The sequence below is a fragment of the Mus caroli genome, unplaced genomic scaffold (genome assembly GCF_978045245.1).
Source record: "Mus caroli unplaced genomic scaffold, Mus_caroli_1 scaffold_10, whole genome shotgun sequence".
NCBI lineage: Eukaryota > Metazoa > Chordata > Mammalia > Rodentia > Muridae > Mus > Mus caroli.
In genome coordinates, this window is record NW_028227265.1 from 88820747 (window position 1) to 88837665 (window position 16919).

General features: G+C 35.4%; 1 protein-coding gene across 6 annotated transcripts in view; it reads right to left on the bottom strand.

Annotated features, from left to right (window-relative positions):
* Nucleotides 1-16919, bottom strand: part of Pcm1 (pericentriolar material 1) — a 91915-nt gene that overhangs the window by 22168 nt on the left and 52828 nt on the right. For 4 of the 6 annotated variants that reach the window (XM_029481017.2, XM_021169412.3, XM_029481015.2 and 1 more), the window contains 3 exons: nucleotides 7661-7825; nucleotides 2320-2492; nucleotides 1856-1987 (listed from right to left, as the gene is read on the bottom strand). In XM_029481017.2, the coding sequence (XP_029336877.1) occupies nucleotides 1856-1987; nucleotides 2320-2492; nucleotides 7661-7825 (470 nt within the window). The remainder of the gene's footprint in view (nucleotides 1-1855; nucleotides 1988-2319; nucleotides 2493-7660; nucleotides 7826-16919) is intronic. The other 2 variants (XM_029481019.2, XM_029481018.2) reach the window with 1 other exon arrangement.

The following is a 16919-nucleotide window of genomic DNA, read 5'->3' on the forward strand; positions in this document are numbered from 1 at the left end:
TAAAGATTATAAATTGATAGTTAACATTTTAAATTATCTTTACATCTCATGGACACTTTATATCCTTACTTTATGTATCTCACTGCCTTATATCTGAAGAAAAACATGACATTCATAATTTTATGAAATTACATTTTATTGGTACAATTAACATACATTAATGTACCTATTTTAAGTGTATTGTTTAATGAGTTTGGACAAATGAATACACTTACATAATTAGCTTCTCTCATGCTAAAAACCATTATCTGGATATAGTGGTTTTAGACACAGTACTATGGAGACAGAGACACACATATCTCTATGAGTTCAAGGCCAGCCTGGTTTACATAAGGACATGACATTCATATTGTTTCTTTAACTTAGGAAACATTTGAGAAGAACTTTGAAAGAGAAGCACATAAAGTAAGTGAACAGAATGATGCTGAAAACATGAGTGTCATGTCTGTGTCCTCCAACTTCAAACTTCATTTTATAGTCAGGGCTATAAAATGAGACCTTCTCCCAACACACACACACACACACAAAATCAAGTTTAAACACATATACAAAGACAATTTGCACCAGTCAAGAAGGTCCTTTTGCATTCTCTATAGTTAATATACATCATCTCTCATCAATACAATTTCTATGACTTGATTTCAGTCTTTCCCAAGTTATTGCAATATCTAATAACGTTTACAATATAATCCAGCAATTCATTCCCCTGCTCCAAATAAATTAGGTGGATGGATAAATAAATAGACGCATAGCTACCTGCCTTTTTATTTTCTGCAAAAAGGAACATATCATCTTCAGCTAACTGTAATAAGTAATCACTTCCTAATTTATATTTAACATTATAAAAATAAAAACTATGAAACTGAGTCTTTCCCAAGTGATCACAATATCCAGTAATCAGCAAGCACCAGGTTCAATGAGAGATGCTGTCTCAAAAGATAATGTATAAAGCAATCAAGGAAGACACTCCATGCCAACTCCTGGCCTCCATACACAGGCACACAAACACATACTACTACTACACCACCACCACCACACACATGTACAAGCACTACATATGCACAAACACAACAAAATGTAAACTATGGAATTTTTAGACAGTTTCTTTTATAGTAGCATATGATTTATAGCATAGTATAGAACAAGAATAAGGGACAGTGTAGGAGGTATTATCTTCAGCACATGTTTAGGAGTAAAAAAAGAAAAGAAAATCCTCAATATTTTCTAAACAGATTATCCTTACCTAAAAAAGAGATAAAATATCCTTTTGGAGAAATATCATCTTCAGAATACTTTTGTTAACATTACAATAGTGGTAAAAATCACAACAATGTTATTTCAACTCTATCTATAAGCTAATCCATTATTTTATTCTTTCTTAGAGATCTTCAGATGCTTGAATTATATAAGTATTTGCTATACAAAAACTATAAATGTACCTGTAAATGGGTCATTTTCAAATATCTAATACATAAAAGTATCTTATCATTTTTCCCCAATCTTTCTAGTTGATTCATAAACTTGTCTAAATAGAATACATTAAATTTTACTTTTTTCCTGGATGATTTTCTTTTGTCCAGGTTTTTCTTTTACAGACTTGATTTATTTTGTACTTATATATTTAAAAGTTTTCTGACTTGACCACTCTTTGGTCTACCTAATCTTCTGAAGAATTCAACAAAGATGTATTAAATACCTATTAAAGATATGTATATGTGTCTATTGCAGGCTTCAAAGTATATCATTTTTTAAAACATCAACAATATTATCTATATCTATAATCTATCAATAATGTCAATCTTTCTTTATTATACATTGAACGTGTGCCCACATTTAACACATAATATTAGCTTACATCGTCGGTAGTAACAAGGCTCTCACTCGGAGTAAGCTCTGAGTTGGATGCTACCCAAGTGCCAGAGTTCACAGGCTTTACATTTTCTCCTTCTCTTTCATCACTTTCAGAAATGTGCCTGGATACTATATCCTAAATAATGAAATAAAGACATTTATATACAATAGATATATGCTTTATTCCAAATTTATGTGTACAAACTTCAAAGCAGTGGCAAATGGAAGAAAAATAAAGTATTTTTCATAGCTTAAATATTAAGCACAGAAAAATGCATGTAAAGATAAACTAAAACATACTAAAGCTATACAAGAAGTTTTAAATTAAATGTTGCAAACAAACAAAGAAACAAACAAAAAAGACAGAAAATAAATAAAAATATACAGAGAAAGGACGTGCTTCATGTAAGGAGCTACCCGTATAGAAGCACTGAGTAAGCTGAGAGAAGAATATGAGGTAGCAGATACCTGCAATGCATATAAAGCTCTCTGTCTCAAGTAGTCTGTATTAAGTAGCTGCAGCTCATGGAAAAGTTCAATAAGAAAGTGTGGACGAGACTCATTTTGAGAAATTAATGTAGCCACTTCGGAATAAATAGTGTCCCGCAAAGCTTCAAACATAGAAAAATCACTTCCAGTCTCTGGAAGATAAAAAAAGATCAAGAAAATAATAATAAAATACCTTCATAGTAACTCCTATTAATCTACATCATTTTCTAAGCTTTAACACAACAAATCCTATTTCAGGGCTTTTAAAGAATTAATCTTACATTATTAAGATAAATGCTATGTATTAAAATATTTGAATTCAAGAATAGCAATATCTGATACCACTTAGAATTATACTAACTTCTCAGTTAAAAAGAATGACCTATAATTCTAGAACTGGGGAACATAAGGAAGGCTGTAAGTTAAAGGCCAGCAGCTTGGACTATATAGCCAAAAACTGGTCTGAAAATTAAACAAAACCACAATTAAAAACAAAACCTGGAAAACTGTATGTACTTCATGGGACTAGTCACTTAAAATCAATAAGCTCTTGAATGTAATAAGCAGGGGAGATCTACTATTAATGTTCAGAGGAAAAAAATGCTGTGGCTTAACAATGCATAATTATGTCATAACTTGTCACTACAATGTAATATGTACTTAACTGGTACAAATCAGAGTAGAAGGTGCCCATCTATAGTTGTCAAGACTCTCCACATCACTGAATTATTTAAATAAAATACTGCCCCATGGACTGGCAACACACTTTCAAAGTCATAGTCTTTGGGGTGAGTGTTTACTGATGGAAAACAATCCCTGCACCTCACATATGCTACTCTGTACCATATTGTTAGCCCTAGACTTTTATTCAGGGTATAAATTAGGTAATTTTGTGTTCTTTCTAGAAATGGAAATGGAACCAAAAGCAACCCATATCCAAGTAGTTCTTCTAGCTCTCAAATTCTGTTATTTTACTAGAACAGTAGAACTGCAAGTATCTAGTTTTTTTCTTCAAAAAAATCAATGATTCTAAGAGATAAAAAAGGTTGATTGTTTCAATATATGTTGTTTTTTTAAGCATGCAAAGAGTATAAAGATACAATCACTTTTGCAGAATAGAAATAAGATAATACAAAAATAATGAAAATTAACCTTTGTACTAATTAGCTAAGTTGCACTACATGTCCAGATATTAATTACCACAAACATAAAATAAGAGTAAACACATGCAACCAATTTGTCCTTAAGGCAGTCAGACATTTTAAAAGATGCTATCTCTTAACAGTTTCAAAATGTCCACATGCGATGTATTAAAATGAATGTGACATTAAGTAGAATTGAAAACCAAGACATCCCCACTTAAAGGAAAACATCCAAATCAGGATATATTATTTGTTATGAAAACTTTCAATTCATGTTTGGCAAGTTAAACCATAGTTTAATTTTTAAAATGATGTTTCAAAGCTCTAAGAAAATAGTATATTAATGGCTTAGTAGTTTGCTATTATTATTGCTATTATTCTACAATAAAATTACTCCTAATTAATTCTAACTTCCATCTCTCCTTTTGCGTAGTTAAGAGATTTAAACTCCATGTCAGTCTTTCCTCCTAAACTAAAATGAATGCTAGAAAGCTCCCTCTTCTCTGCCAACCTAATCTTGATTCTACTACTGTAGAATCTAGTTTTGTCAGGTCTGGGTTCTTGTTTTATCTAGAGTTGAATATTTAATAGCTCAGCCATCTCTCTTGCCTTTGTTTTACCTTCTCTAGAGTCCTCTAAGGATTCAAATAGGACTTTACTTTCTATTCACATATCACTGCAGAAAGGAGCTAAGATGTTTATATAACTGTATATCATATGCAAATCGTATTAAATAAAAAATCCCTCTTATGTTCTGCTGGAGGTAGAATACTTTTGTAATTCTAAATAATATAAACATGTACTAATACAAATCTGTACTTCTGAATCAAAATAGCATTTTGGAATATTTCTAAATTTCTATGATCTTTATTTATTATAGCCTATGCCCATCATATTTGGGTTTTTTTTTTTGATGGTATATTATTTTTTCAGATACTGACTGGTAGCAGAAACTGGTTGCAGTATAAAAACACTGGTATCTATTTACAAAAACCTTAATGTGTTTCAATATCTCAAATATATGAAGCAAATAATTTTTAAACACTATGTCACAAAAAAATTGTTTCTACTACCTTTATAGATGTGTTGGCTAGGTTTCATGTTTATAAAGCAAGAAAAGTGGCCAGTTTTGCCAACTGTGAATTATAAATCAAAGACTTCAAAATATGAGGATTTATTTTTTGTGAGATTAGTAACATATATACACCAAGCTAAATCTAAAAATGAAAAGAAATTCAAGGGTTGGAAAGATGGCTGGAAAGTTAAGAGTGCTAGCTGCTCTTTTAGAGGACTCAGTCAGGTTCAATCCCCAGCACCCACATGATGTCTGACTACTGTCTGCAGCTCCAGCATCAGGCACCCAACGCACAGACATACACAGGCAAAACACCACACTCATAAAGTAAAAACCAAAACAAGTCAGGCCTGGTAACACACGACTTTAATCCCAGCACTCAGGAAGCAGAGGCAGGTGGATCTGTGTTCAAGGTCAGACTAGTAGGACAGCCAAGGCTCTACAGAGACTGACTCATAAAACTAAAACAAACAAATCAGGATAAGGACTTTAAGTTCAATAAAGAAAAGTAACAAATGTGGACACTAGAACTAAGTAGAGTGTTAGCTCCTGGCACTTCACATGTATTTCTTTTCAACTGTTAAGACTGCTGTAAAATTCTGACATGTGCTGTAGTAAAGGGTAGACATAGGATAAGCATAAAATGTTGTAAAGACAGGGCTTATTATAATATGAATAAGTGAATGAGAAAAAAAGAAAATCTAAAAAGATGTTTACCCACAGTGACATGTTACTGCAGATAATAGTTTATGCTGTATTTGGAAATATTCTCCTTGGGTGGGCAGGAGAGATGGCTCCCTGGTTAGGAGTAAGCACTGGCTGATGCTCCAGTGCTTAGTCTGATTCTCAACACTCACATGGGTGTTCACAAGCACCTTAACTATAGTCCCAGGGGATCAGATACCTTCTCCTTGCTTCCTGGGCACTAGTCATTCACTTGGTGCAAAAACATATATGCACAAAAACATCCATAGAAATATTGTTTCATTTAAAAATGGGAAGTGTTCTCATTTAAAAACCCTGCTATAAACTAAGTTGCTGTGATTAGTGATGACAACCATAGTGATACACTATCTTTTTTTTTTTTTGAGGGTAGGTAGAGAGTATAAAAACAGACACTCCTATAATTACTGTGGGAAAAGAGGAAAGCATAATCCAATAATACCAATAAATGTTACACTCTAATTACCATGTTAATAGGCCAAGTCACAACAAGCATCAATAATGTAGAGTATCTTAGTGTCACAGAAAATGAAAAACACACCCTTTAGAATATTGATGAGCAGCATATTTACACCCTCAAACTATTTAATTCACAAAAAATTCAACAAATTTTTTGAAACAGGTTTTTACTATGTACCTCTGACAGACAACTCAATATGTAGACCAGACTGGCTACCATTCAGACAGATATACCCGACTCTGCCCAAGTACTGAGATTAATGGCATGTGCCACTGTACCAGACTTTTTTTTTTTAATGGCAATAATAAGGTATGGAATACTGACTTTCAATTAAAATAATTCTACTCAATTTTTATTATGCCTGTACCTTTTCTCAACTCTTACCTGATTCTTTGACAATAACAGTGTTGGGTAAAAATAGTGAAAAGAGATGAAAATTTAAAAATTTTGCTGAGTCCAAGGCAATAGATTTGTTATTTTTGCCAAAACAATCTTGACCTTTACAGTTGAAAGTGCTACTAACTCCTAGCAATTTGAGAAAGCCATTTCAAAATACAAGCAAATGTGAAGTTTCTTTTCTGATTAAAGAACTAACAACTATCTACTACATGCAATTCAGAAACCATAGTTCATAAGGTCACTGCAAATGTTCTGATACATTTTCTTCTATGCTTGTTTGCCTTTATATTTCTATTCATACATAGATGGAATTATACTCTTCAGCCAATACTAAACCCTCCTTTTTTTTTTCACTTTTCCACAAGTGAATCCCAAAGAATAGTTACAAGCATCGTTACAAGGGCATCATTTTCAAAGATTTTACAAAAAAGTACAATTTGTATTGCCAACCGTTTTAAAAATTGTTGGAAGAAAGCAGGTACCTTCCCTATAATTCCCCAACTGAAAAATAAAAATAAAATAATAGAGCATTATAGGCTTAAATGATATGCATAAAAATTCTATAATCAACAATTTTGTATATAAAGTATGATACAAATAGATGATACCATATTCACCAAAGGAGACAAATGAGACTGAATCTATGGTTACCAACTCTATGTACTTCAAATGTACCTACTCTTTTTATAAATCATTAAATACTGGTGAATACTTAAAATGGTGATAGTCATTGACTCCATTCAATAAACACTTACTGACAGAATACCACCAATCACATATTATACTGATATTTAGTGTAAAAATATAAAAAGTAGTTACGTACCCTCAAAGGACTCAAAAGGACAACATGACATCTAAAATCACTTAATACTACATACTGAGTCAGATAATGGAAAAGCTTTACACTAACACAAATGGAAATGAAAGGGAAACCTACTCCACCTTAGATTCAGATGCAATTTCAAGATTATGGAATTAAAATTCTATTTATGAGTGAAAGAAGAAAACAAAACAAAACCAAAAAAAAAAAACCTGGTGAGCTGAGAAATAACATGGCAGCCATGGGAATGCTCTAACTCAGTATCACTGAAAGCAAAGGGTTCAACAAGGCAAAGGACTGTGAGACGTGAATATACAAGGCAAGAAGGAACTAATTCCTTGCTAGCTGTATTTGTTAAAATAAGGCACACACATTTTATCACAGGCAGGATGCATTAAATGTCTTAAGAAGAGAAGTAATGAGATTTCATATCAAATCCTATTTAGGTAAGATTACTAGAATTTCAATTAGGAATTCCGTATTAATAACAATTATTTGTTTACAAAGAATTTTTTAACGTGTCAGAAACACTAAAGAGATCACAGCAACACAGGCTGTTTATAGTTTACATTTCTCTATGATTAAAACCTTTCACATGATAGGAATCTGTGATAGTCTATTATTAAAACTTGCTTTAGTGTAGCTTTTCAATTTAAGATTAATTCCCTCGATTAAAACAAACAAAAAAAAGAGGAACATACCTGAAGATATTTCTGCAGACCTACTATATTTTATTATTTTTTCCAGCTGTTCATGATTCTTTCTGCTGAATAATTTTGCTTGAACAGGCTCTTCAGTCTGGGCTGAATGTCTGTTCCTATTTTTGCAAGGTTCACATGTGCTAGACACACTGGCACTTTCATACCCTCGGGTAAAAAAAGTGACAGCTGTTATCAGTTGCAACTAACTTCATCTGAAAGGGAAACTCATTTCCACAGTAAAACATTACAAGTAACTCGGCTTTTAGTGGTACTTATGGCCTGGCATAAACGGAATACAAAATAACGGCTTTGAATACCTTCAGAATAACCTTTAGAAGGACTGGGTGACAATAATTCGTTCTAACAGTTCATTTATCTCCTGATACTCATCACAACACCGCAACTAAACGTAAGGCAAATCTCCTAAGATCTGAGTTCTCTACTAGACTCCAAGGTTAGGGTTAGAGACAAAAACAAACAAAAACTCACACTGCTACATTTTCTAAGCTTTTTACACTTCACACTCATTTTATTGTATGACACAATAATTTCTTTTATTCTATATGAACTGATGGTTAAGTCTATCCTCTTCCCACTGAAATAGTAACCCTCATATTTCGTGTTTTATTTCTTACATTGTTTGTTTGAGAAAGAGTTTGTAGACCAGGCTGGCCTCTAACCCACAAATATCCGTCTCTGCCTTCAAGTGCTGAGATTAAAGGCATGTGTCACCACACCACTACCTTACCTGCAAGGTCATTTTTTATTCTTTTGGTCACAGAAGTTATACAGTATGCTTTTTCATTTGGTAAGCAAGCCCTACTTAGCTTCTTTTCTTGGCCAAAATTAGATGTTTATCTTTCCATATATGCCGAGAGTCTTCTTCTCCTTTGTCAGTTTCAAAAACAACCCAAGGCAATGCAAAACAGACTAAAACTAAATGCACTTAATCTGAAGAGTTATATATTATACATTTTTACCTATTTTTATACTTAATCTTTTTTATATTGTTCAAAAAATATAGGTTCTATAGAACAACTGTTTTTCTTGTTAGAGCAAAGAAAAGCGTTTGGCCTCTTATTCAGTTACCAACCACTTCAATAGTTTACCTTATTAACATTAATAAAAATACTGACAGAAACAAATATTTCAGTTACTCCAATAATTCTGGTCCTTAGTTTCCGAATAAGCAAACAGGGTGGTAATAGGAAAAGTACCTCTTTATTTTTCCATTTTGACAGAAATGCCTGTGAAGTGTTTCCATTCTAAAGTGTGACAGGCACTGACTAATGGCTTTATCATCCTTAACTGATTTTTGTTTTGTTTTGCTTAGTCCATTTTAAATTTAATTAGGAATGACTTGAAATCTAACCTACCATGGTGAATATGACTCTTTTCTTTAAAAACAGATTTTCTGGTAATATATCATGATAATGTTTCTGAAGTTAACTGTACAGTCAATTGTCTAATATTCTATTGGTTTTTTTTTTTTTTCTTTTGCTACATGGTCTTACTCTAAAAATTCCATCTGCTCTTGAGCATAGTGCTGGGTCTACAGGTGTACACAACTGTGACTAGCTAGTGTAGATCTTATCTTTCTTAGACAAAGATAACTCAATCCTCCTGCTTCAGCCTCTTTACCTTTGAATATACACTGAGATTGGTTTGTGTGTGTGAATTTGTTAGTGTATATACCTCATAGCTGAGCAGTGCATGCCTTTAATCCCAGCACTTAGAAGACTGTGTCAGGCAGATCTCTGAGTCCAGCCTGGTCTACAGAATTCCAGAAATACAGAGAAATCCTGTCTCAAAAAGCAACAACAACAAGTGTGTTAGTGTATGTATGTGTCTGTCTCTTTTTGGTTCCTTGGGACAGGATGTAGTCTGCAACTTTGTAGCCCAGATGCTCATCAGATTCAAAGCAATCTTCTTGACTCAGCCTCCATAGGTTTGAGGCTGCAGGTGTGTAAGACCATGACTAGTTAAGTGTTCTATCTTATCTTTCTTAGACAAAGGTCACTTTATTATGAGTCACATCTGATTTCCATAGTTTGCTTCAAACAGGCTAAGCCAGGTATCTTAGCTGATTATAGGATTCTTAAATTGCAGTCCCAGCCCACTATAACCTATACCCCTTTTTGTTTGCTTGTTTTGTTTTCAATAAATTGGACATAGATCTGAATGCCTTTAAATGAATTAAGTCCTACCAAATGCTAGTAATAGGTATCTGCGTCCATATTTGGATTATGTATTCATTTTTCTTCTACAGAATGCAAGATTGCTTGATGCCAGTTAGGGGTTTTTTGCTCTGTAAACAGAGTCATTTGTTTAACTCATCTTTGACTGTCAGGAATTTGGTTACCCTGTACATGCAGTTTCCCCCTTCCCTCCATGGATGGACAAAAGTTGGCTGTATCTAACTGTACTACGACTCTCAAAGTCTTTATCATTTTATTATGTATTTAAATATTGCTTGCTTTTTATTTTACAACTCATAGCACTTTACAGGTCCAAGATTTTCTCTTAAGCTTCTAAAATAAGCCGTTCCAATAGCTTTTATCACCTACTACTTTTTGGTCTATACTTTTTGGACAGAATTCTTTGATTTTCAAAATTGTTAATTTGGGAGTTAATAATATCTACCCTCTTTAACAACAATACTAAGATTAACAAAATCATTTCTCTGTTTTTAAAGAATTCACACATTATAACTCAAGCTGCTTACATACCCTTATTTTGTTCAAGTCAAGTATGTATTTCCTTTTTTTTTTTTTTAAAGATTTATTTATTTATTATATGTAAGTACACTGTACCTGTCTTCAGACACTCCAGAAGAGGGAGTCAGATCTTGTTACAGATGGTTGTGAGCCACCATGTGGTTGCTGGGATTTGAACTCTGGACCTTCGGAAGAGCAGTCAGGTGCTCTTACCCACTGAGCCATCTCACCAGCCCTGTATTTCCTTCAAAATGCTTGCTCTAGTAGTGTGCATCTGTGAAGTCTCTCTGGTTGCTAGTTTTCTTTTTATATGCACTGTTATATCTATTAGCCCAGTTATGAATTTTAACTACCCTAAGGATAAACACAAATGCTGGGTCACATTCCACTTTTCTCTGGTGAAGCCTTTCTCTCAGCTGCAAAAGCTAGCCACATAACTGTTCACTAGGATCTCTGACAATTAGTATCTCCAAGAGACACAAGATTGATAATCGGGATAAGAAGGGCAAAGATAGAAAGGTCGCATCTCTTTTACTATTTCCATAAGAATACCACTGTCATTCTATATAAGTGAGAGAAGTATCTTTGCTACGTATGCTTCCCAGATTGAAGCAGCTGCTTTGATAATATCATATAAACTCCCATATTATTTTGCTGTTTCTGTGATATGAGGATTCAAATCTCCTCTTTTATTTCTAAGAACATAATTTAATATTTCATTACCTCAAATTTAAATTTCTGAGTTCTTTATTGGTTTTTCAGACTGAAGCCTAGTCATAATTACCTATTCTGCATGAAAGTTACTGGGAATAATTCTCTTAACTGCTAGTTTACTACTGTATGTACATAAAACAGGTCCATAAGCAAAAGGGGAATTCTACCAAAAATATTGTGGAAAAAGATATGAGCACCATACATATGGAGAGGAGAACCATCCATCAATAGTTCCACCTAGTGGTGGCCCCTGCATGCTACAGTAGCTGTCAGGTCACTGGTAAAACAGTGGCATGACCATCAAGTGATAACTGACTTATTGGACTTGAGGACTGCACTGCAGGAGGAAATTATTGCCTGGTACTATAAAACTTACTTCAAAAAGTCCACGACTAGGGAAATCAAAAGCCCTACATGAGAACCTACTACCGCTGTTTTGCTTAAAGGACATGTTCTCAAGCCATCTTCTAAATATTATGCTCATTGCCATAGATGTATGCTGCTCTCAACTTTAGCCAATTAAAGTTTTTGCGGTGAGCATAGGTTAATACAGAGACTCACGGTTGGTTAAAGCTCTATGAAAGTGACTGTGAAGTGTTCAACTCCAAATGGGTCATCTTTGTCATTCTCTCAAACGAGGCCTAGGAAATATTGTAGAAGAGGAGGCAGAAGACCATAGGAGCCAGTGACTAGGAAGGACTGCTGTGGAATGCTGTCTTTTGAACATGACAACTACACTTATCAACTCAAAGAGCCATTGTTACCTGCATTATTGCACAAGCCAGTCAACCATATAGCATGGATAAGACAGGGACCATGTAAACACAGTCAGTACTAATTGTATTTACTAGTTTGAATGAGATGCCTCCATTATCCCAGATATTCGATACTTGGTCCCCAGTTGATGGCAGTGTTTGGGTGTGAGCTTAGGACCTGTGGCATTGATGGAGGAGGTATGTCACTGAAGGCAGGCTCTTGAGATCTAAAAGATTCACACCATTTTGATTTCATGCTGTTTCCTGCTTACAGGTCAAGACATAAAATAAACCTTTAGCTTCTTGCTCAAGCTGACATGCCTGCTGCTTTCCCATCACAATGGATTCTCATCCTCTGGAACCTAAGCCAAATAAAATAAACCCTTCCTTTTATAAGTTGCCTTAGTCATGGTACTTTACCACAGCAACAGAAAAGTGACGTAGACAGTCAGTTTTGTTTTGTTTTGTTTTTTAAAAAAAGGACATTAAGGAAAAAGAAGGATGGGTTTAGGGAAAGAGTAGAAGAGGGGAGTCCAAGAATGAGTAATGTTCTTTAACAGAGTGGGGACTGGGGCTCAAAGCTATCTTTAACTCTCAATTCCAGATGATCTAATGCCCTTCAAGGGCACCAGCCATGTGCTACACACACAAACATAAAGGAAAAACACTCAAATGTAAAATAAAACAACCTAAAAATGTTTTCAAAGATGGACTGACCAGAGAAGTGAATAAGCCATAAGGCACTTACCAGAAATTAGAATTTGATCCTAGAACACATAAATGTGAAAGAAAACAACAAACTACATGGAGTTTTCCCCTAACCTACACACATATGCATCTAGTTGGGGACTTTTACCCAGTACACACACATACACACACACACACCAGAAAGAGAATAATGATAATTATATATGTAATATAGCAATAATAAAAATAATTTTTAGATATTTACAAAGACGGAGAAAAAACATGAATCAAGGAAAATATCAAGGTCAAGGGCTAGATTTCTTTTGAATTTTTATATCATACTTTAAATTTTATTTATTACTATGTATGTGTTTAGATATATAAGCATGTGGAGGTCAAAAGACAACTTTGGGAACTCTGTTCTCTCCTCCACAGAGGGGAACTCAGGGATGGAGCTATGGTCACTAGGCTTAGTGGCAAACATTTTTATCTAATGAGCTATCTTTCCAATCCAAAGCCTGGTTTTCTAAGTTACAGTAGTAATGTGTGACTGAAAAGTTATCTCTAGGGCATTTTTGGGTTGGTTTTGGTTTTGTTATTGAGTCAGTGTCTCACAATGTGCCCAAGTTGGCCTCAAACTTGCAACCATCCAGACAGAGCCTCTAAAATAACTTTAATTATAGATGTGAGCTACCAGGCCAAGTTTTATCCAAGGAGAACAACAAAATTAATAAGGATCAATGCTTCATATTATCACTCAATAAGTGAGATAGTACTGTGAAAGCATGAGGCTCTAATCTCTGATTTCTGTCCACAACTCTCCCTTATGTCTGGTTCTGTTTTATTCAGCATGACTGAAATAGCTACAAGAAATATCACTACTACTTATGCCTTCACTGATGAAAACTGCATTAGCCATAGCATTCTAAAGGCCCATCATGATTCCAAACAGCCACCGAGGGAAGAGCTGGCCCACTGTTTATCAGCTTCCTAGAACACAAGAGTTGCTATGTGGCCATTTCTCACTCACTTTCGTCTCTCTCTGAGAGACTGTCCAAAAAACCAGAACCCTCCGTGTGAGCTCCTGCCTAGCTATGAGAACTCTGTTTCTCTGTCTCGCTTCTGCAGGACACCAGTGGATTATAAAATGGCTAGAGATGCAACTGTCTCCTGGTTCCTTTGGTTTCAGTGTTGCTCTTGGTACAATGGACACTGATTCAGTAGGACAGGTGGGGCTATACAACTTTGTATGTTTCTAATAAGCTTACAGATAGATATCAATGCTTTTAATCAATGCCTTATATTCTACATAGCAACAATTTAGAAGACCAATTTTATTCTGCCGTGAAACAGGACCTTAACAATGGCAGTGAATGTCAGCTGAACATATGTGAATTATTTGGACTGACATTTTTTAAATTAACATGAGGGAAGGCAGTACAAAGATCAGAATAACAATCTTTGCCCCCAAAATAGGAAAAAAGCTAGACCATCTATATGACATTAACAGGCCATAATCAACAATACAAATGATAACAAACACTGGTTGCAGATGCTCTTGAAGGGGAACTCTTCTATACTGTCAGCAGACACATCAACTAGTACAGTTACACTGGGAATAATTTAGGAAGTTTCTCAAAAAAGCTAAAAATAGCCTTTTGACTCAGATATATAACTCAACAGACTAGATGCTATTAGAGAGACACCTGCATTTCAATGTCCACTGCCACCCTTGCCACAACAGCTAGAAAACAGAGTCAACCTGTGTATTCGTCAGTAACAAATGGATGAGAAAAATGTAGCATGCAAACACATTGTAATATTACTCAGCAGTAAAGAAAAATGAAATCACGATTGTAGGTTGAATATAAGAAATTAGAAAAACAACTAGCAGTAACCCTGGTAGAGAAAATAAATACCACATGTTCTCTCTTAAATGAGAATTCTAGCTTCAAGTCATTTGTTTCATGTGCTTAACTTGGAGCAGAAGGAACAAGAAGGGAGCATTTTTCAGTTGGGGCTGGGAAGGGCTGGTGCTGGGAGTAGAAAGGCTTAAGATATGAGGGGCAAATGTGTAGGTAAAACCAAGGGGTTGTCGGAAAGGCTAATCCAAAGGAAAGGGATATAGAAAGCCCTAGAGAAGTCAACTATCTCAAGATCCATTTACAAAATGTAATTGGATAGTTTCTACATGTGTTATGAAAGAAGAGAGGAGTATACGGGAAGGGACTGGGTATAAAGGACTAAGTAAGAATGGAGTGAGGGAAAGTGGAAGAGGGATAGATATAGAGCGTGAATTAGCCAAAATGAAAGAAACCACGTTAGTAAGCTACTTTCAAAATCAAAAAGAGATGTTTGCATGGTGGACAATGTAGCTCCCAGAGGACATGAATTACTATATGAAAATTGCAATGCAAGTCATGAGACACCTCCCTACAAGTCACTGGCCAAGGAGATTCCAAAGATATACAAAATATCACAAGCTACTATTACTACTACCCTTGGTTACCCACAGTGTTGGCTGGTTTTATATCACTTTGATACAAGATAATATCATCTGGGAAAAAGGACTCTCAATTGGCCTATAGGCAAGTCTCCTGAGCATTTTCTTGATTAGTATTGATATAGAAGGGACCAGCCCACTGTGGGTGGGACCATTCCTAGCCCTGTAGTTATGGGTGCTAGAAGGAAGCAGGCTGAGCAAGCCATGGGGAGCAAGCCAGTAAGCAGCTTCTCCTCAATGACCGCTGATTCAGTTTCTGACTCCAGGTCCATGCCCTAACTTTCCTTCAGAATGGATTGCAACTAAAAGATGAAATAAACCCTTCTCTCCCCATGCTGCTTTTGGTCATGACATTTTTTCCCAGAAAAAGAAACCTAAGACATCCACCATAACTCCATGAGACTCTATTGATGAAGACACCACACACTATGGCTGTAGTATATAAAAATATCAATCTCAAACCAACAGGGGAAACTTCTTTTCTATTGGCTAGCTTTCATACTGCCAGACGGAGCTACAAAGGCTGCTGAGAGAAAAAAAGACATCAATAATCTTACCCAGTGAAAGATTCTGCATTCCACAATACAGACCTAGCAAAGAGAGACCTAGCCCTCTCGTGCAATACTGATGAGATTTGAGCCCTGCTCCAGAGGAGGAAGTTTCATCCCAAGGCTGGGGAGATCTTAGGCCTAGGACTGAACCTCTGCTCCAATTATTTTTTGGTCAGAAAGGCTTCTTTGTTCAGTGGACAGCAATTAATGCTGAGAAGAAACTGAATGCTCAGTCCTAAGTAGGACATCTTTATTAACAGTACCCTACCAAGCCCCAAGGTTCAGGTGTATCTCAGAACAGACAGCATCAGAGGATGGAGCAAAGTACAGTGAACCATCACCGAACTCATAAACCTACAGCAGCCATGGTTACTGCACAACATCAGCCCAGCCAAACTTCTCGCGTAAATGGGGAGGTGCCCTTAAGGTCTTGCTTCTTAGTTAATAGTGAGTGGCATTTGATAGCTTCTAAGGGGAGAGAGAGTCAGTCTCTTCTGAGGATGTTTCCACTGGCAACACTTCTTCCTGGGCTCCAGTGGATGACGCCACACCCATGCACATAAGTGAGTTATCAAAAAGACCGTCTTTTCTCTCACTGGCCATCTGGAGGCAAGCTAAGTCATCAGCAGCTCACACAAGTTCAGGTTGCCCATGTAAGTTTGGGCAGGTTTCTTGTTTTTCTAAACCTACTCATACTATTACAGTTTGATTCAGAAATATGAACTGAACAAGTCTGAGTCGTGTTTTTCCACCACTGTACAAAGGACTTCATAAAGTTGGACTAAATGACCTAACCTGAGTGGGTGACTCAAGATCACTTACCAATGAAAGAGATCATTCAACAATTTGTACATTTAAAAAAAAAATTAGACCTTGAAAAAAAAGAAGACATGAAGTTGGAAAGGTGACATGATGGAGAATAAATGGGCAGCTGGAGGGAAATGGGGTTGGGCATGCTATTTCATTGAATAGAACATCAAATTCTCAGAAATAAAAATTGTAATTAAAAAATAAGGTATTTCATAATAATAAGGTTTTTTTCCAAACCAACTAAACCAGGATCTGTTTTTTTTTTTAATTTGCTTAATAAAAAGGGTCTTGGTAGGTAGTAGCCCAATCTGACCTTGAACTCTCAATCCTCCTGCCTCCGTTGAATCAGAATCTTTACTTAGAACAGTATTCCCAGGGAACCCCATATGAAACATTAAAAAAGCTTAAGGAGTGCTGCCCCCAGCACATCAGATTATTCAGCTAAACAAAAGACTGTTGAGAGTGTTACAATAAAAATTGCTCACGTTTCTTCAGTTATGTATTTGTGGGGACAAAGCACCA